This window comes from Prunus dulcis, chromosome 7 (assembly GCF_902201215.1).
Source record: "Prunus dulcis chromosome 7, ALMONDv2, whole genome shotgun sequence".
NCBI lineage: Eukaryota > Viridiplantae > Streptophyta > Magnoliopsida > Rosales > Rosaceae > Prunus > Prunus dulcis.
Window position 1 is genome coordinate 10,101,150 of NC_047656.1, and position 22,736 is coordinate 10,123,885.

Genomic DNA, 22,736 nt, shown 5'->3' on the forward strand with positions numbered 1-22,736 from the left:
TTTCAGCTCACTTCCTTTTTCTTTCCTTTTTTTTTTTCCAATCCAAATAATTTGTCTCAACCTTTTTTTTTTAGCACACTGTAGCAACTTAATATGGTGCGCTTCAAATAGGCTCAAAGGACGTGTTGGAGTCGTGAGTCGTGACACGTGGAATAATAGAGAGTTGAGGTGGGCGTTGGAGAGAACATCACGATCCCTGTATTGACACGATGCAAACACGTGTCGGAGCGTGCTGACAGTGTTGATGACGCAGCAGTTGGGAAAGTTTATATGATTGCGACACAAAGATGATAATAATGACACGTGTCGTTTGCGTGTAAAGTGAGTTCGTTGTTTCCCCGATATGCTTGGATGATTAGGTTAACAATTGAATCATGAACCTATCACAATCGGAACTTAAATTGGAATAACAATTGCATCATGCACCTAACGCAATTGAACCATACAAAACTAAACCCTATATTACACTATGAACATTATGATTTTAACTGAAAGATTCCATTCTCACTAATTTAAACCGAAACTCAATTCAATATATTTTTTAAATATTCCCTAATTTAAACCGATACTCACTAATATATATATATATATATATATATATATAAAGGGCAACAGTTTTGAAAACCCCAATTGTATTTCGAAACAACCCTAATACATACTTTTATTAAGGAAAAATGGGGATCGGATCAATTTTGTTCTTAAATTATTGTTCAGGTTGCTTGATTATTTAGTTAATTTGAAATATTTGAGTTAGATTCGACAATATGTTTTAGAAAGTTTTATACGAAACATGTTTTAATAAAGCAAGGAAATTTTAACTTAATTCGGTAGATAGCTAAGATATAGATTGGGGAAAATTAGATTAGACGGTACTAATTTGCATGCATCTTTAAGAAAACAAATTGACTCTAAAAAGAAAAAGAATCATCAACAAACGAGAGAGAGAGAGAGAGAAAGAGAGAGAGATATAACAACATGAAAGTAGATCACCCTATTGAACTTTGATAAGATGTTGGTGTTAAAAGTCATCTAAGTTTGCTTACCTTGTTTATTGAACATTAATGAGACGTACGTGTTGGTTTCTTGTATAAATAGACAGAGAGTTCCAAAGTTATGAGTTTGTCACGGTGTGTCTAAGCTAGATGCAATGCATCATGAAATTTTGTACAATTTATGTAGATGGTCTACTCTCTTGTATAAATACGGAGTTTGGGATTCTATGAAATTCACTAGAGAAGACAGACACGTCATGTCCTATCCGTTTAAAAATAAGCCATGCTTAAGACAAGTCATGTTGAATCTCATCTACAAATGGAAGAATTATGAACCTTAAAAGACATGTTGATTTAAAAAAGAGAAGAGACTGTGTCCTAAATCCAAGACTAAGTAAAAGTGTATCAAGTCTTACCTGAATATTCAATTCTGGAGATCTAACATTGAGGGAATGAATATTCATATCAAATTTGGTCAGCGTTTAAACATAACTTTGCTTCCTTGATTCTAAATATTTATATGAAATATAGTCAGCATTTAAATATGTGCTTAATTCTCAACTTAGTCATAAAAAGTCTCAAGATTGAATTATTCTACTCTATAAATTTACAGAAGGTCACTTCGAATGGAAATTCCTTTTTTTATTTATTTAAAGATGAGGGGAAATTTGATTCTGGGACATTGTCAAACATTTTTTTTTTTTTTAAAGTGTTGCAAAAATGTAGCAACACATGGTGGGCACCACTGAATTGATTACCATGAAACATTTCTCCAACCACTTCTACAACAGAAGAAAATTTGACGCACATTTCCTCAAAATTCAAGTCGACGGTTGAGAGGAGTAATAGTGACACAATAGTGAACCGGAGACGGACGGCCAACTCCCGAAACCTACTTTCTTTGATGACAAAATTAATAAAGCCTAATTAGTCACAAAATATGGTTACGTTGTTTAACTTATTTGCGTGTTTATATTATAACTTGATTCGCAAAAAAGAGTTTGATTGAAAATGATTTTAGGAAGCAAAGTTATGTTATGAAAGTAACCAGAAAATATCACTTTATTGCATTTTCATATTTGGTTTGCGTAGAAATGTAAAACAAAGTTGGTTTAATTTTTTAATTATATCCATACGAAATCAAATAAAAAAAAGAATGCATTTAATGTTATATTGTAATTCTAAATTGTTAATGAAGACAAAATGATCATGAAAAATATACATTTAATACTGACTCATTTTTCAAAGTTTCACACAAAAAGGGAAAATGAAACTAAGGAGGAGAAGGGTTACATTTTCCCTCTATGAGGAGTGCTAGCAACCTTCTCTCTAACTTTCTCTTTTGGACATTCTCTCTTCTCTTTATGACAAGTGTCACTTTCCTTACACTAAAAACAATGTCATTAATGCATCACACAAACTAGTTTTTGTTTTCCAAGTTTACCCTTTTAAAATGTATTGGCTTTTATATTTCCTTCAATTTATTCAAATTTTATTATAACTTCTTTAGCACATTGTTAAAAAATAAGAAAAACGTCATATTTTAAAAAAATAAAAATAAGGTTTGTTTCATGACATTGTTATCATCTTTATTTTGTTTTTAACAAAGCACTCGCCTCTTTGGAAAAATTAAAAATTAAAAGAAACTTCAGTTTTTATTTTCTTATTTAATTTTTAACAAGGTGGTAAGAAAGTTATTAAAAAAAAAAAAATTAGCTTGTTATTAAAAAAAAATTTAATACATTTAAGAAGGGCAAACTTGGAAAACAAAAACAAGTTTGTGTGATGCATTAATGACATTGTTTTTAGTATAAGGAAAGTGACACTTGTCATAAAGAGAAGGGAGAAAGTCCAAAAGAGAAGGTTAGAGAGAAGGTTGCTAGCACTCCCCTCCCCCTATTCCTTATGTGCAAGGCAACCATTTCTCATGTCTGGACTTACCAAACAAGAGAAAACAAATGATTTTCTATCCTCAGGCCTCATTTTTCATGTACCAAACACAGCCTAAAGGGAATATCAACCATTTTGTCTACCTATATTATAACACGTGTACAAGTTATACCACATAACCGTACTCCAATACCATTATATAATTTCTCAAAAAAGTTACAACTTTAAAACTTCAATAATGGACTTCCCCATCCAACACAATGACATCATCACCTCAACTTAAGAACATTTAAGTTTTTTGGTCAAAGAAGAACATTTAAGTTTAAAAAAGTCTTATTTATGGACAATTTAAATTCAAAAAGGACTAGTGCTACTTGGCGATGTGACACACATACCACCGTGGTTAGAGCATTTACAATAGGCTCCCTAAATCATCTCATGAGACAAATTTTAGGGAGGAATTCAAAAAATGTAACTCCAACCATGCTCCCTATTTACCTTCTAAAATTGGGAGACCTCTAGGGGCTCCTAAATCTGAGGAGGGAGAAAAGACTCCTAGTGGCTCCCTATAATTTAATGCTGCTTTATTTAAAGTGTATTTCAAACCTTTAATTAATGCCAACTATTTTTTATATTATTTTTTAATAGAGATGGACCAATTAAAAAAGAGTTATAACATTTATGACTGCCTAAACTAGAGAGCATGATTGTATTTTAAATTTTATAGAGAACTCCTAAAATAAATTTTATATGTTTTTAGTTAAAATTTAACTAAACAATAGAGAACATGATTGTGGATGCTCTTAGAGCATCTCCAACCGATATGTCAAATTGCCACGTGGACATGAAATGACAAAAATTGAAGGCTAAAGTTGCTCCAACATAGTAGTCAAATCTTATATAGATTTGAAGGTTGGAAGATATATGTCAAACATAACATATCAAAAAGCTTGATGTCAAATATTTTTTTAATATTTTTTTAGTCATGTACCCCACTATCATTTACTCTCTTTAAAAAATTTATGCATCATATGGGCCCCATTTGTTTTTAAAAATATATAATAAAATAATATGATATTTGGCATTTCGGGTGGAGTTAAATTTTTTTCAAAGTGTCAAATTGCCACATAAGCCATCAAATTCAAATTTAACATTTAACATTTGACATCTCCCTTTGAAATGTTTTTAGAGGCCATCACAGCACATCGTGTATCAAATAAGTAACACGTCTTTCTAATTTTTTATTATTTATTAAATCATTGAAGATAAAGAGATTTTATGACGTCAAATTTGGAGGATGTGACATGAAAATGTAAATTATTATAAAAAAAGAAAAAGAAATGCAAGTGTCAAAAAATAATAATATAAACGATTTATTTTCAATAGAGATAGTTCCCGAACTAGGTCAAACAATCTACTAAATACACCGAATAAAATTAGTTGCGATCTGATTTTGTTTGATTCAAAATAACCCTTTATTAGACCAAGTGGCCGTTAATGGGGTTTAAGGGTTCGTTTGAGAGTGATTCTATATAGACAAGAATCACTTCTGAGAAGAAGTACTTCTCCATGTGCTTCTCCAAATAATCACTTTTAGTGATTTTAAGCGATTATGGAGAAATGATTCTAGGTTCGAATTTGCATAATATCATGATAGTGTGTGTGAAGACACCCTTTCCTATAGTTTATACTGTTGCTTATACTAAAAAAGGGTGATGATTTTCTCACTTACATTCCCTTTTGTTTTAAAAAAATAATATTTACTATAACAAAAAAATAGTGTAAGTGGACAAAAGAGAAGTAAGAACATACAATTTCCAATTTCCAACAAAAGATTGTAAGTGAACAAAAGAGGAATCATAAAATCAACTCCCAAAAAACATTATCAAATCAAATGGCTCAAATTTGATCATAACCCTATTTTTGGTTGGGTTATTTTTCTTGACCTTTTATTATTATTATTCTAGCCTCTTGGCACATGCTCACGCATGTGTCAATTGGTTTTTTTTTATTTTTTTATTTTTATTTTTTAAATTAAGAAAAGATAATATGAGTAGTTATGTTCCATAAAAGTAGGACTTATTATTTAATTTTGTTTTTAATTTTAAAATTTTTAATTAAAAAAATGTGAATTACAATATTATTCTCATTTAATTAATAATTTTAATTATTAATATTTGAATTAACTAAAAATATTTTTTAATATTTTGAATATTTCACTATTATCTGTTTTTTGTTATATATATATAGATTATTTCGCAATTAATTTCGTTGGCTTGTAAATTTAAAGCTTATGTTTTTATGTGTAGGTGTTGAGTGCTGGTACTGGCCACCCTCATATAAGTGGCAATTGCCTATCGCGCCATAATTTCCACAATCGTCACCCTAATGCATCCCATAATTACGAAAAACCTCAAATCCCAACACGTCGTTTCACGAACTCCGCAGGGGCCACTCTCGTCATTACAAAAAATTCAACAGCACCATGAGGGCCAACCCACACTGACACTGACACATACACGTGATAGCCCAGAGATATTTATTTATTTATTTTATTTTTTTGGTTACAAGATATTTATTTTTTTCACTTTCTCTTACATAAGTAGGCACGTCCCATCCCCGACGTCGAAAGTGCGTGGGAAAATAGACGGTCAGTATCGAATGTAAAATCAGTTAAAAGCCTGAGGCAGAGCATCGATCGTGTCACGCAAAGCAAGCAAAAGTTACCGAGGAGATCGAATCAGCTGTGGCCACGTCATCAGATATACAAAGTCCGAAGAAATCCGTGGCCCCGTCTCGTAACCCGTGGGTCCCACAGATATGGCAAAGCGGGGGGGAAGCCAAAGCTTAAATAGTCGTGGCCTCAGGCCCTCCTGGACACTTCAAAAGGGCCGGCGCTTCCTCCTTATACAACAGGCCACCGAGCCCAAGAGCGAGAGAGAGAGAGAGAGCGTGGAGAGCGAAGAGCTTCTCGTTCAGGTACTCTCTCTCTAGTTTTTTTCTTCATTTTGCTTCTGGTTGATTGTTTCTGTTTGGTTTGGCTTGTCAAATTCGGAGTTTTCTACTTGCATTTCGCGGTTTTTGATTGAATGTGATTTCATTTTGTATGTTTGAGCTCCATTTCCTGCATCAATGGCGTAATCTGGATTAGATCCAGGCGTTAATGGTTTTCTATGGAGATTCAGATCTTCGTGTTCGTTTGCGACTGCAACTCCAATTTTATTTCCCTTTTTCTTTTAAACGCCTACGATTTTGAGCTAGATTATTATAATGCTACTAATATGATTTTTTAAGCTCGTTCATTCTCTATGGAGATTCAGATCTTCCTGTTCGTTTGCAACTCCATCTCCTTTTATTTTTCCTTCTCTTTTTCAACGGCTACGATTTTGAGCTGTATTATTAGATGCAACTGGTATTCTTCTTTTATATAATATACATATATATATTTATATATTTCTATTTTTATGGTTAATTTAAAAGAATTGAGCATTTCGAAGTCCGATCTGACTCATATGAGCGTAACAGTCTGGATCTTTTGTCGCGTTATTTGCTTTGGTCCTTTCAAACATGATCTCTGTCGTCATCTCTCACACCTTATTTAAAGTATTAAATTATTTTTCATCATTTTTACGCTTAATATTATAATTTAATATTAGTTGATATGGATTCCGGTTTTTTCTGTTTGAGAAAAATAATAGTCCGTTTTTATGCGGTCCCCCCCATCACGCCCGAATTTTCTGAGCATTCGTCTTCGTTCTCGTTTTTCCTTCTTGGCTCCTTACATTTAAATGCCGCGTTTTATTGGGGCGGTTGCAAGTGCGTCCTGACTATTTTGCACATATTCGTGATAACTTTTTCCCGGCTGATAATTTTGTAACTTTGCGAAGCTTTGGCTAGGTTTGTTTTGAGACTTTGAAATTCCAACGAGAAATTTCATTGCAGCTCCGTAACAGTGTTTTAAGAATATTCAAAGAACGATATTATGATTGGAATTTCAATTTTGGTTGGCAAGTTGGCAACAAATTAAATTTGATATTTTTTTGGGCCATGGGCAAGTTGGAAATGTTCGGCACATTAGGAAAATAATCTGGTCAAAATCAAAGCTTTATCGTCAAGTCCATCATGCGTAGAGGAAATGAGTTTTGTTTGTCATTTATTAATATTTAATCAACCTTGACCTAATGGTTGAACTGATCATGATATTGGGAGAGCCAAACAATTTCTCTTCCGCAGGTGCTGTAGTAACGTTGAACCTGTATAAAATATGCTTATTTTTACTTTCTTTATTCAAGTTTGAGAGGCGTAAGGTATACCTTCACGTGACACGCCTCAATTCCTTGTCTGTTTAGATTCATTGAGGATTGAGAAGTCTGCCCACCATATGTTGTATTGATTTTTTCAATTTCTTCTAGTTTGGTGCGTTGCAACTTGCAACTAGCATGAGGGCTTGTTTCTTTATTGCCTATGTAGTGTAGCAGTCGGCACATAATTAAAGTTGTGGTGGGTCCTAAGGAATATCAAATAAAACCAAGAAAACTCTATTTATTCAAATCACCTTTTTTCGCAAGACTTTGTTGTTGGTACTTTTTATGTCTAATTTAAGGGTCAGTCCCCACCAATTGCATTTAAGTTTGAGTTGCCCGTCTATTATTAACACAAAGAAACACTGATTTAAATTTTTATTCCTTAAAATTGTGGCATGCATTAAACATCGTCTAGGTTTATATGTGCTTGTTCTACTTGATTTGAAATTCTGGTGTGACTTATTGTATATAAAAACTTGAGTTCGGTTTGTAGTCAAATTGCCCGTTATGCATAGTGGATCTAATTAGAGCATTCACTAGGAGTACTTTCTCTCTTATCAGATTTAGGAGCTTCTAGAGGTCTCCTTTTTTTAGGAGGTGGATAGGAAACATAGTTGGAGTTGTATTTTTCCAAATCCTTCCTAAAATTTGTCTAAAGAGGTGATTTAGGGAGCCCATTGTGGATGCTCTTAGTAACACAAACTCCTAGTTTAGATTTGAGTGATTAGTCTTTGCCATCTCTGTCTCAGCTGTTAAGAATAATATGTAACAAAACCAGGGAGGCTTGTCGGTACGTCTACACTGGTTAATAGTAGCGGCAATAACTTAAATCAAATTGGTTGTGTGATGTAAAGAGCTCCTCTACTTGTATGTTGGATTCTTTTGGATATTCCACTTGCCTTTCTGGTTGGTTTTTGGTCCGTTTACTTTGGCACTTTGTTTCTGAGTGGTCGTCATGTGATGCTTGAACCTCCAAATATCTCAATCGGTTGGTGTATTTTTAATTCAACTTTTGCGGTGTTTCATTTTTTTGGTGCTCTTCGATTCAGCCAATGAGGAAACCCACCTAGCCGTAGTCACTCTCGAGGTCTACAGGGAGGAATATGTGAGAGATCTGAGGAATAAAATTATTTATAATTGTTTCATGTCTTTTACCTTTATCCTTACTAATATCTCCTTTTCGTTTCTTGGTGTTGGTATCCTATAAACTAGTATATAACTATTGAAATCCTGTTGTGGCACTACAATTGAATTATTCTGTTTTGGTGGTGCATTGTGGACTAACCTCCTTTTGACAATTACATTATACTCAAGAGATTCGTTCTTCTTTCTTTGCAGATTTAGGAGCAATGGGTGCCGGTGGAAGAATGTCCGCACCCCCTACCCGTAAGAACGCTGAAACCGACAACCCCAAGCGAGTGCCATACTCAAAACCTCCATTCAGTCTCGGCCAGATCAAGAAAGCCATCCCACCTCATTGCTTTCAGCGTTCTGTTATCCGCTCCTTCTCCTATGTCTTTTATGACCTTACCATTGCTTTTCTCCTGTACTACATTGCTTCCAATTACATCCAGCCTCTCTCTCAACCTTTCTCTTTCTTGGCATGGCCAGTTTACTGGTATGTTCAGGGCTGTGTCCTGACTGGTGTTTGGGTGATAGCGCATGAGTGTGGTCACCATGCTTTTAGTGATTATCAATGGCTGGATGACACAGTTGGTCTAATCCTCCACTCTGCCCTCCTTGTGCCTTACTTTTCTTGGAAGTATAGCCATCGCCGTCACCACTCTAACACAGGTTCCATTGAGCGAGATGAGGTCTTTGTCCCCAAGCAGAAGTCTGCTATTGGATGGTACTCCAAATATCTAAACAACCCACCGGGCAGGTTCCTTACACTCACCATCCAACTCACTCTAGGCTGGCCTCTGTATCTGGCTTTCAATGTTTCAGGGAGGCACTATGAAGGCTTTGCTTGCCACTACCATCCATATGGCCCCATCTTCTCCGATCGTGAACGATTGCAGATTTTCCTTTCTGATGCCGGTGTTCTTGCAGTCGTATATGGGCTATACCGTCTAGCTGTGGCGAAAGGGCTTGCTTTGGTTGTATGCTATTATGGAGGACCTTTGATGGTGGTGAATGGATTTTTGGTGCTGATCACATACTTGCAGCACACACACGCTTCATTGCCACACTACGATTCCTCCGAATGGGACTGGTTGAGAGGAGCTTTGGCAACAGTTGACAGAGATTACGGCATCCTGAACAAGGTTTTCCATAACATCACAGACACTCATGTTGCTCACCATTTGTTCTCAACCATGCCACATTACCATGCAATGGAGGCCACGAAAGCTATCAAGCCGATTTTGGGCGATTACTATCAGTTGGACAGGACGCCAGTTTTCAAGGCAATGTTCAGGGAGGCAAAGGAGTGTATTTATGTTGAGCGAGATGAGGGTGACAAGAAAGGTGTCTTCTGGTACAATAATAAGTTATGAATGTGATTATCAAAATTGTCCGAATGAGTGTAGGGGGAGTTTTAAGTTCTGGTAATGGATCCGAGCTTCCCCTTTCACTCATGAATTAGGTTTCTTTCGTTGCTTGGGACTGTATTTTAATATGACTAGTTGTGCTATTTCAATAATTTTCTCACCCCTATTTATTGTAGAATGCAAGAATGTTCTGTGCTGCGTTCCTTTTTTGTTCCCCTCCAATGAATGTGGTTAATTTCCTAAGCAAAAAGCTTTCCAAAGGCCTAATGAAAAACGGAACGTGCTAAACCAATTCTGAATATTTTCATTTTTGCGGTTGAGAAAGACTCAAGAGAGTCGTTGCAACTTGGAACTCAATTTCTGTGGCACAATGAATCCCTGAACGAGAGGGAGGCAGGCTAAATGAAATGATAACGCATGGGCTTTGCTCAGCCACAGGACAATGCTGATCCATTCCATCTGTCTTAGCTGCTTCATTTATATTTGGCACTCTCACCCACTCTATCTTCAACCCGTTTTTGAGGGATGTGGAAGAATAAAACCAAAGGGCTCCTTTGGTGAGCTAGATTATATGGTTGGATAGAATTAATAATCTTAGTCAAGTGTTTGGTGGTCTAAAAATAACTTGGAATGGATTATGTCTACTGGAGCCTAAATGTAGTAGAATTATGAATCCCACCAAAATTGGATTGGATTATGTCTAATCATGCTAGACTATATAATACATTATTGAATTAGTATTATCCTTTCCGATCAAATGTAATACAATCTAATTCCAATCGCGAAACATGACCCCAAATGTCCAAATTGCAATATAGCCTGCAGTGAGTTCGGAATTTGGAAGAATATTACTCTTCATTTTATTTCATCAGAAAGAAAAACAAAATTGAATGTAACAAAAAGAAAAGGCAAATGTAGGTTTAGCCAGTTGATCAAGACCAAACAAAAAAAATTAAATATCGAACCAAAAAAAAAAAAAATTTGTTTACTGGAGTAGCCCAATCGATGTGTCTAGTATAAACTTTAGCCCAGGCTTAATTATACTGGCCCAATATGCTCATCTATTATTCCAGGCCCTGTTATCATAAGAGGCTTCCGCGAAAAAATAAATTAGAAATCTGCAATCCAGTTTACAGCCCTACCACAGAGGCCCATTATGTTGTTACATAATCCTTTTAACCACACCAATATATATTATGAATTGGATTATTATTTTTTTTAATAATGTTGTAAATTACGAACTTGAAAGGTATGAATTTCTTAATGGGAATGGATTATCTGAATCCTGATTACTATGTAAGACTAAATCAAAGTTTACAATCAATGTCATCATCCTCAATCCTGGGTTTCATAACATCAAGGGGAAATTGACATCAAATCACGACCAGTTCAAAATCCTGTCGACGTTCGATGGTTATTATTTCTTAATTAAACCATATTAAGTTGGTATTATTTTCCATCAGTCAACGGTAAATGCATACTTACATGTTGCCATGGCCAATAGAATGACTTTCCATAAGAACAGAAAATCAGATTTATGAGTAACCTTGAATATCTACAAGGCAAAAGATTTCTTAGGCAAACATTTGGGTTACTTAATTTGTACTTCAAAAAGAAAAGCAAGACAATGAGAAATGAAATCTCTGGACCACAAATCGACCATGAAAGCAACTGGTAACTGCACACATGCAAAAAAAAAGTCCAATAATGTATGTACTACTAATTCTTTACATGTACACATGAATTGGTCTCTGATATTAATTTGATGTATAGAGAAGAATCTTGTATATTAGGTCATACAACTAATGTTATAAGAGGAAGGAAAAAAAACACTGTCTAGTGGAAAATTGAAATATATCTTGCATATGCATATTTCTTTTGTTAAATTATTAAAATAACGTTACGTTGTCGAACTGTGAATGTAGACAATTTATTAAATTGATTCCTATTCGAATATACAAGTTAAATTCACAATACGACAATACAAGTATTTGTCTTCGCATTATAATTTGATACGCGAGCATTACCACCCGATTACGGTGCAATGCAATGCATGATACTTAAAAACTCAACGAACAAAATTAAATGGTTGATACATCCTTTTCCAAAACGTAGCTCGATTAGTCGAACCTTCCCCAGAAAATTCAAAACTGTAGGGTTAACCTAAAAAAGGGTTGAGTGTTTTTAGGTCATGTGTATGGGTAGGCCAGCTAATGAAGCAGAAGTACGGGCTTCAAATAATATGAATTAGCCTAGGTAGGAAAGGGAAGCCTTTTTAGGCACAGAAGTTACCAAATAGTGCAACATACAGTACTTTTACTGTGCACTCGCAGTCTCAGAATACATGCAAACTGCAAGATGAAATCATCTGCATGTGCATGTCAGATTCAAACTGATCATCATCACGTGCAACAACTCCTTAATTTCACTTTCAATTTTACAGGAAGTAACCATATATATATATATATATATATATTCTGCATGTGTTGGTTTGTTTGAGTCTGGTTTCATAAGCGGATATTATGGCGAGTATGTACAAACATGTGACATCTATGCCATAAATATATATATGTTACTTTCTTTCTTTCTGTTCCTGCATAGTGCCTAAAATGAACTAGCTAGTAGCTTCTGTGTTCCATAATCATTGCCATCTCTGCCACGCAGCTATATACATACATATAAATATATATATATGTATATGTATTATTGAAGAATATAAGCATACATGTATCATGATCTGGGGTGTCCAAAGAGAAAGTAGCCTATCTAGCCTTAATCATTTCTGGCAGGACTATATATAGCACCAATTTTGGTTCCACGCCATACTAATATAGGTTGCCATTGTTCCATCACATCCACTGCGGCCTAGCAACCCTAATGTGAAACACATAATATAATTAAAGAGAAGACCTAAATCCATATATGCATATGTATATGGTTATACCATATTTGACCAGTCTATTAGAGAACGACACGTGGAACAAGGGGCTCATAAAGAGGATTCACTAAAATTGAAAATCTATTATGTCCCACAAAATACCATCGGCAGGTTGTGAGCCTTCGGCACTATGACTTGCCGATCATGGCTAAAGACCGCGCTTCATTTGAGATTTCTCACAAAACCACGTGGCGTCCCCTCAGGCGAAGCCCACAGTCCCACATCAAAATCTCACTCAAGATGCACATCTCCCAAGATTTATAAATAAATAAAAAAACAACGTAACTGCGACGTTTGACTACTTAGCCACCACTATGTCCATATCACTTTTCACTTTATACTCGATACTAACTTAAGCATTGAAGAGCCTTCGGTCGGTACCACACCAATGCCCAGGACCTCACTACTTTTTCTTTATTTCGCAGCTATCCAACCTGCCGAAGAGCACATAGAGCCAAAGGCAATATCATCACTAAGTTGGGTCCAAAAGTATCTGACCATTTTTTAGCATCAACAAAATATATATTCTCTTTTTATGGGATTCCTCAAATAATTTTATTTGAGGAATACCCTTTAATGTTCACTATGAAATTTTTTAATAATTAAGTGGTACTTTAGAAAAGTACTTGAATTTTAATAATTTACAATTAAGTGGCCAAATGACATCGGATTCAAGTGATTTTTTGTAGAGATGATCTTTAAATGAATATCTACAAAATAGACTGTTTAGATTAGTGAAATACAATAATAAATTGTTTCTACCAAAGTGTCCCTCAAATAAAAACTCTCTCTCTATATATATCTCTTCAATAATATATACCAACCTTTATAATATATATATATATATATATACACACACACACACGCACAGAGTTTCCTTTGAGGGATCCCTCAAATAATTATTTGAGAGACACCCCTTGTAGGCCCCACTCCGAATTGTATTTCACTAATCCAAACTGTCTATTTTGTAGATACTCATTCAAAGATCATCTCTACAGAAAATCACTTGAATCCGATATCATTTGACCACTCAATTAAGTTATTGAAATTTTAACATTTTCTTGAAGCACCGTGTTTCTTGATTTTGTAAAACACAATTGGATGTTAAAACGGTTTCCGATTTGTCTAATTTTTTGTAAGGATGATCTATGAATGAAGACCTAAAAAATAGATGGTTTGGATCATTGGAAAAAAAATTGTAGGGTACCCTAAAAGGCGTCCCTCAAATAAAATTATTTGAAAAATTCCTCAATAGAATGAGACTATATATATATATAGCAACCCTAAAAGCTAGTCAAACTAGGTGGACAAACTTTATAGCCATTATTGTGATCTTTATTAGGCAATTTACCAATCAATGTAAGATCATCACTCCATGGTAAATAATTAAACGTGTGTACAGTGAGTTGATTTAAATTTGAAATGATGGTAGATTATTAGATTGTGGTTCTAAAATAAGTTATGCAATCATTCAGAATTTTATAATAAATTTGTAATTCAAATAGTTAAAAACGTTTACTTATGCAATCATTCAGAATTTTATAATAAATTCATGATAAATCCATCCTTGTTCAAAACTTTGGAATGGAATGAGTGATAAGCATTATTTCAATAAGAATTTTTTTGAAAAGGAGTGGAAGACTGGTAAGAAAAAAATGCAGCGCAAGACACATGTTGGGAAAAAGCTGACAGGATCCAGCTAAGCACAACAAGAGAGTGCGGTCGTGCAACCCAAGTTCGTAATTTTCACCCAAAAATCCTAATTAGTAATTAAGACGTCAATAAAGAGTGGCCTCGCACTCGTTGGATTGGCTCCTGCTCGGGGAATCAGCGGACGGCACGCACGTCGCCACGTGGCAGTTGAGATTGAGTCTTTGCTCTGCCATCCCTGGGCCGGCACTGGACTCGTGTGCTCTCTCTCTCTCTCTCTCTGTGATGACGCAAAACGCATCACCATGGTTGTCAGTTCATCACGTGCACATCCGACGGTTAATATTTTCCGATCAGAACGGAAGATCGAGCGGTACATACAGTGTACACATAATATCCAATTGAATATCTATAATATTTCCTCTGCGGCCGGCTATTAATTAATTTTCATTAGTTCTCCTAAGCATAGCATGAAAAATGAAGAGCTCTAACACAAATGATTGATTTCCTAAACCTTAGATAGATGTGCTGTAATCCATAGATAATACAAATACGATCATGATCATTCAGACACGAACGTTTGTATTTTACATTAATAGAAACTATGATTCTGTTTATTGGTGTTACCTTCGCGTATAGAAATACAAGAGTGTTTTCATACACAATAGTCCTTACTCAATTCTGTTGGGAAATTAGCCCCATTTAGAAGAAAAATGGTAAGCTGCCAGCTACCTAGCTCGTACAAATTGTATATAATATATATATAAATTGATGTAATTAGACAAGAATTACAAGGAAGGTTGTTTGTTGTAAAAAAAAAGCCTTTTATATATCCAATTGAAGTAAAAGAATAAAGTAAAAGTTGCAAATTAAAAAGGATGACTAACCAATTTAGGGTTGCGTTCTCATTAGCATGACATGCACGAACGATCGTGTAAAAAGTCAAAAAAGTGAAAGCTAAAACATCATGGCAGTTGCACCAATTGTAAAAGGTCACGTGCCATGTGACCTCCCCACTCAGCAATTCTCACCTAAACAACCCTTTTTGGCATTCACACATAACAGCTTCCATTAGCATTATTTTTGTGTCCAAAACTTCATACAAAAAGGATAATTATAAATTTTTAAACCTGGTTAAGGACCTTTCTTAATCTCACTTATGCTTAATTACAAAATCGACTGGTGAATGTTTTCATTTGTTTTTATACATAATGCAAGAGATAAAATAAAAATAAAAATATCTATTGTGAAGACATAGTCAAATATGAATTTGGATTAATGTTTGGGATCGAAAGCTCCATTAGTGAGTAGTGACAATTCTTAAGACCGGCCATGCTGCTCTCTCTCTCTCTCTCTCTCTCTATGTAGCTATGAGATGAAAACATTGAGCCAAATGAGAAAAAAACAACCAAGTCGGTTTTGCAATTTAGCAAGAATGAGATACCTCATGCATCCCTACGTACTAATTTGCTCTTATATACATAATTACATAGGATGCGAAACAATATTAGGTTATTAGATTGTTAATTTACATCAATATTTAATAACAAAATATTCACGATTCATTGTAAAGTAAGTTCGTTTTTTTAATATAAATGATAGTCTAAATTACAGTTGGAGGAGAGTTTCTCACACACACACTACCAAGATGCTACGTGGAGTTTATATATTATCTAGAAATTTTCCTTAATTTTTGTTCTTTTTCTATGGGACCAAATTGATACTCTTATATATAGCTACTTAAAACTCTCCCCCTACAATCTACATGCACACAACTATTTGCAGCTGCTTTGCTGGATCGTATCCAATGAAAGAGATGACCAAACCCCAAAACAATGGATGCTCAAAATCATTGTGCTTCCATATCAAGTTTCAGATCTTATAGGAATTCAGTAATGAAAAATTACAGACAAGATGGAGGATCAAACAGAAAAGTAACGATTTACAAAGTCTTATGTTTTTGGAACTTATTTTTGTAGTTTGTTTTGGTTTGAAACGCGGGATTAGGTACGGCTGTCGTACAATTGTGCAAGCCATGAACCCATGAGTCCATGACTTTGGCTTTATGTGTAATGATATTGTAGCTCCAAATTGTCATAATTACCCATATGAAACTTATTTTTGTGCATGACATGTGTGATTAATTTTTAAAGAGTACGTGATTAATGTGGTTAGTACTTTTTAAATGTCGATCACGATCATGTAACAGTTCTGATGAAGTCCTAAAAAAAAAAAAAATAATGTTAGGGATGACATTGATGTATAGTATCAAAAGATTAAGTTGTCGTTAAGTATCAAAAATAGTAATCTGATATAATTTCTGTTTTGGCCTAAAATTTTAAGCATTTTTTGAGGATCTTTCTTATTGAGATGGGTGATAATATATTAAACTCACACACACAACATGGATGTTAAGACTCGAACCAGAACCACTACACTAGTGGATCTTTTGCAAATCCTCAAGTACATTTGAATTTGCATGAAAGCTTCCCTCATAACTAAGCATTGAAATCCCATTTCATGAGGAAGGATTAATACAAGCTAGAACACAATAAATGACAACTTTAATTAAATGATTGAACCACTCATCTCTCAAGGTTCAATCAAGAAGAGGAAGAAGAGGAGAATCATGCATTGAAATTTTACAATTGGATGATCCTAATAATGAAGTTCCAAGTTGGATGGAAAATGGGGATGTTTTGGTAATTTCATGTATGATGAAAAACACCATACATGTTCACATATATCCTCCCATACCCCAAACTCACAAAACATTAACATATAATATAATAAATTCAACAGAATACATATATAAGTATATAAAATTCCCAATTTGGGAAATAGGGGACCATTGAGTTCCATTAATTACTCTATTGACTCTAGCAAATTGCCAGACAAGGATTCATCCAACCCCTCCTCCCAAAGACAGCCTTTTCCCCCTCTTTTGTTTTTTTTCTTAGTTTTTTCCCATTTGTCCTTCCAATTTAATTAATTAATAATTAACCACCCTTTATATTAATCTTTCCCCTATATAAGCATCACCTTCATTGTAAACAAATATATACACCAACTTCCTCAATTCCCATTTCCCAACCTCTCTCTCTCTCTCTCTCTCTAGCCATTAAGTTCTCATGGAGGAGACATTAACCAAGAAGCAAACTTGTTGCTCAAATTTACCAGCAGCCCTAGCCATCCACAGAGACTCACAAACAATATCAAAAGCCAAGCCCAAAATTCGAATCATTCACATATTTGCACCAGAGATCATCAAGACAGACGTGGCAAACTTCAGGGAGTTAGTGCAGAGACTCACAGGAAAACCATCTGAAAATGGCTGCAGCAAAAAGAAGAATAAGAGGCCAAGGAATTTAATTCCCAGCAGCAGAGAAGAACCCAAGAAAAATGCATCATCAATGGCTGACAAGCTGGAGCTGATGAGAACTGGGTACATGGGTTTGGATCAATCAAGAGAGAGAGTCAAGGAAGAAGGGATGATGTGGAATGCAGAGAACTCAGGTGGGTTCTTGGAGAGATTTGCAGATTTGGAAGGGTTTATTCAGGAATTTGGTGAATTTCCTCTGCTACCCAATTTGGATGCCTCAAATTCTCACCTGCATGGTTTTGAAGGAACCCAACTTGTCTAGAAATATTTAGCAATTCAGAAATTAAAGTTTGATGTGTGATTCTCACCAAAAGAAAGAAAAGAAGAAGAATGTATGATGAGTTTCAGAGTTCTCTAAAATATTTTGCTTAATTTCTTGGGATTTTTAGAGGGTTTAACTTAATTATAGTACTACTTGTTTATCCATGTCTTTTTAATTTTTAATTTCCAATTTTCTGATGTTTTTCTGATCTCTCTCTCTCCATTTGATGTAAATACAAGGGTTAAAGACATATACTTCTGAGTGCTTCTCTGTTTTCTGCAGAGATGTTGCAGTTGCATTCCATTTGGAAGTTGCAGAAACTTATAATATTTCTTAATTATTTCTTTGATTTTTTTTAAGATTTAGCTTTTAAATTGAGTTATATTTAAGAGGGTTTGTCTCGTTCCATTTGGATGTAGGACTTCCTTCTTGTCTTATGTATGTGTTGTTGTGGGGCCTCTGTTTCTCTCTCTAAATGAAGATTTCTTGTTGAGTAATGCTACTCGTACTCTATTTGTATATCACATTCTTATATCAACTTATACAGTAGATGAAGTTGATAGTTATATCAATTAAAAAATACCAATGAATCATTAAAAAAAAAATGTTTAATTTTAATTGATATGGATGTCCACTTTATCTCCTACATAAAATAGTATACGAATGTGATATACATATATGATAAGAGTTGTATTATTGTTTGGGAAACCAAATTATAAGGAACGTGCATAAATTATATAGTTTGATAAATTTATAGCTTTTCTTGCAAGAGTCTAATTGCAATTTAATTTTCCCCATTTATTACAGAAGTCGTCTCTCTCTTATCATGTTGGCATGGAAATTCCAGATACACTCCTCCAATTCCCAGAAGTTTTGTTAGTCCAATTCAGAAACTTCCATTGTTATTTGCCCACATGAAATTTAACACACAATTCTGCATAACCCACTTGTTTTTAGGGGAAAAAACCACCAACTGCTCCCAAGTTGGCTAATAATTAATTAATAAATAAAAGTTACTAAACCCATAAACCAATCTAAGAGTTATTGTATATTATATCCCATTCCCATCTACAAATGTACGGAAGATATATACATACATATAAATGTACGTCTATATGTACACATACATACATACCTACCAATTGTACCATGAGCAAATGAATAGATTTTTTTAGTGCAAGGGATAATCTAAATTATAGGGGAGGGAGATTTTTCACACACACAATTATGGTGCTGTGGGGATTCGAACATAAAACCTTATGTCTGAAGTCAAAGCCATTTTTCACTGTGCTAAACCCTGCCATTGGAGATGAGTAGATGTTCAATTCACACCAAGAGCTGTAAAATTATTTTCTTAATTTATAAGAAAATAAAATAGAAAAAGCCCAAGTTCGCATCAGGGGTTAATAATAATAGTTGACAAATAAACAGCGGCGGAAGTCAAAATTTTTGGTGAATTTCTTATTCACAAATTGTTATATTAAAATTTCTTATTTCTTGATGCCACAAGTTAAGTATTTAATTTAATGAAGCTAGATTGAGATGACAGGTGCAACACCATTAATCAAACCACAATTAGTGCCTCTATGATGCTCATATAGTGTCATCTGTTGTTGATCCAAAACGACCGTACACAAAGAGTCAATGCCTCTAGAACATTACACGTGTAAAATCTAAAGATTGAACTCGAGAGACTGTAATGAGAGGTTATAATGAAGGGATCCTTCTTAGTCATCAGATTAATTGCAAAACTATTATTGGACGAACAGATTGAACCCCTCACCACAGCCCCTTCATTGGAGAAGCTTTGTGATTCAACATGTTTGTACAATTTCTTCTCCTACAATTTGAAGTGTCAACAACAATACATCAGCCCGTTAATACACATGAATCTCACAATGCATCAACGGTCTACAATCACCTACGCACATCGACAACTGATGCTAGCATCATAATTATAATCTTCAAAATGAAACTACTAACAGTTTACTATACCCTCTTCATATCAGACATCTCCACGGTTCCCCAAGTTTTCAGTCAACTCAGCCCTAAAAGAAATCTCATCAAAGTGGCAAAGGCCAAAGGGAAACACAGCCAACTAACCAAGTAATCAAACCGAAGGAAAAGGAAAATTAAATATTGAAATGGCTTTCCAGATGATGTAAGGTCAAGCTTTAGAGGCGGCATGTCGTAAATCAAGCATGACAGCAGAGCACATCAATAGTCAAACAGCGTGGTGCATTTTAGTCAAACATGTTCACACTTCACACCAACCTTTAATTTACAAATATTTTCCCTGTTCTTATCCGGTGAATCTAAAAATCATCACAAGGGCAAACAAATTATATAATATGCTTTAAGACTTGGAGGAACAACCACACTCAATTTTGGTCCGTTGACTTGAATTTAACAGAAATAAAACATGTCACCTATTTTTATGGTGATTATTTGGAAAATTTTGGAAGACAATAAGAAAAAATTTAAAAAAAGCAACATCTCATTAAGAGAGAGGAAGAGAGAGAGAGAAACAGGTGTAAGTGTAACTATTATTTTAATTAATATCTAAAAATTTAGAAAAAAATAATAATTTGAGTTTCCATACATAGAAGAACCTTTAGCTCTCATACTCCATGACGGTTTCTTCCAGGGGAGATGAAGCTGTATCCAACCTTGTAAGTACTTCAGGAACTCCAGCTGCATCCCTTATTATCTGCATCAAACCCAGTAGCAGAATTTAAAATCTGATCGCAGCGCCCTATATGAAGCCACCACTCCGCAATATAATAAAAGATCAAAGCCAATCTAGTATTAAGATGCGTGAAAATGTTCATATGTATAGTCACCGGCCAACTCTTTTTCCTTTTTTCTTGTTTTGACAGTACCACAGGCCAACCATACACAGTTATAAGCAACTAACAACCCATAACCAACTTCATGCAAGTGTATGGAAGTGGTGGAGAAAGCATGGCTACGCCAGTTTGGCACGTATAAGCTATAAGATAATGGCTCATTCTCAAGATTCAAATGTCTAAGTTTGACTCTGGGAACAAGGTTTGTGGGGGAGATAGAGTGCATCTGTTAGTGTAGCCTTTGTTAAAAGTCAGAATAACAAAGTCAGAAAGTCTTGCATGCTAAGTAAGATTGATTAAGAGGAAATATTAGAGTCGGTTCATATAATAATACAACACAGAGACAAAGGTGAAATGACTTCTAATTGTCAGAGGTAAAACACTTATAAAGACTTCACCCTTAGAACACAATTGATTCCAAGGTTAGTGAGGTCAAGGGTAAAGGGAGCAAATGTAAACCTATTTCATCTGTTATTAAATCCAAGATAATCACAACATACAATAATAAGATCAGCAAAAGGCATTACCGTGGACTTTATTTATGAACTGTTGACTTTATTTATGAATATTATTCATGCACAAACATCGGACTAATGAAAAGGTCAAGGTGATCTATGGAAAATAATGGATTTCAAATACATCATATATCTTTTAGCAAAATATACATCATGCACCTTATGAGTTTAACCCTCTTTAAGAAAGTACTTTAGAAATTTAGAAAAGTTTCTACTACAAATGATGAAAACAAAACAGATGCCCCCAAGAAAAAATGAAACTTCATTCGTCCCTAAACTATTTGCCTACATGCAGGAGATTTTAACTCAATTTAGCTATATTTTTGTGATGACAATCTAAAACTCAAATTGTACAGCTGTTTTCAGCTCCACCAAGTTTCATATGGCAAGACTAAGCAGATTAATTACTTAGGTAGTCATCTAATTCTGCTAATCATTACGGGTCAGAGTTTTACAATGTAAAACATAACAAGTTAGAACTGAATTATGAAAAAAAAAAACTCAGTGGGATACTTACAAGAATCTCTGTATCTAGATACGAAATCATGAAGAGTCTCTCAAAAGCTCCAGCTGCAGACACAAGGTAAAGCATACAGGCAAGAATGAGATAAAGCAGTATTGGATGAGGGCGAAAAGTTAAATTGCTTTATTTTATCATATTGGATGGAATATTAGCAGGGAGAGGCATACACTGGTACAAACAACAGTGAAAAACAATAAAACTAGGCAAGCATAAAGCAGTAAACACTTGCCATGGGTTCATAATGAGATCTAAGTTAGCATAGAGCGAAAGTAATATAAGAAGGTAATATTGGCTGAGGTTCAGAAGACAAATTGCTTCTTTTATCATATTGGATGGAGCATAAGCAGGGTCGGTATATGCTACTACAAACAAACATCGAAAAATGAAAAAGCATCATCACATATGCACAAAATCCCATACCATCTAAGATGATCGCTCCCACTAATTTTTATGACTGAATTTAGTGATGAGAAAATTATATATTTATTGTATCTAACCATTTAATATTCTGGATTCTAGGCTGCCAACAAATAAAACATGCAAGAAAGAGCAAGGGTGGGAATTTGGAAACTCCATTCAAGACACATCTGAGTGGTAAAATTGTTAATTAAACAAAACATAAAATATCTGCAGCTTTTGAAGTCACAATGTTTCAACCTGAATTATAAGATCAACTCTCTGGTTATGGGTCCTAAGCCTCATCCTCGAGAGCGCTTTACGGCAACCAACCAACAAAAACGTTCAAACCAAGAGAGAGTAACATGGGACACCTAAAGGTTATATGAAAAATTATAATTATTTCAAGAATAAACTGTAGCTGGCTAAGTAGCAACACCTTAAGATACCTCACAATTGACACAATACCTCACTATATACTCAACCTAACAGCCGCAGAATCTTGTAAATGGAAAAACCTCCTTTGAGGTACCTAATCATAAC

At 34.7% G+C, this 22,736-nt stretch overlaps 2 protein-coding genes across 2 annotated transcripts; both read left to right on the forward strand.

Moving 5' to 3' along the window:
• The first annotated feature begins 5,727 nt into the window (after positions 1 to 5,727).
• On the forward strand, positions 5,728 to 9,875 carry LOC117633799 (delta(12)-fatty-acid desaturase FAD2). Its single transcript, XM_034367578.1, has 2 exons — positions 5,728 to 5,861; positions 8,525 to 9,875. Exon 2 carries the CDS (start codon positions 8,536 to 8,538, stop codon positions 9,682 to 9,684), a length of 1,149 nt encoding a protein of 382 aa, XP_034223469.1. The 5' UTR covers positions 5,728 to 5,861; positions 8,525 to 8,535; the 3' UTR covers positions 9,685 to 9,875.
• A 7,479-nt stretch (positions 9,876 to 17,354) lies between these two features.
• On the forward strand, positions 17,355 to 18,108 carry LOC117635614 (VQ motif-containing protein 25-like). The gene has a single exon (XM_034369942.1). It carries the CDS (start codon positions 17,398 to 17,400, stop codon positions 17,908 to 17,910), a length of 513 nt encoding a protein of 170 aa, XP_034225833.1. The 5' UTR covers positions 17,355 to 17,397; the 3' UTR covers positions 17,911 to 18,108.
• The last annotated feature ends 4,628 nt before the right edge of the window (positions 18,109 to 22,736 follow it).

Bases quoted from the DNA above. Each gene is read 5' to 3' on its own strand.
- LOC117633799 (XM_034367578.1), top strand. From the start codon at position 8,536: ATGGGTGCCGGTGGAAGAATGTCCGCACCCCCTACCCGTAAGAACGCT.
- LOC117635614 (XM_034369942.1), top strand. From the start codon at position 17,398: ATGGAGGAGACATTAACCAAGAAGCAAACTTGTTGCTCAAATTTACCA.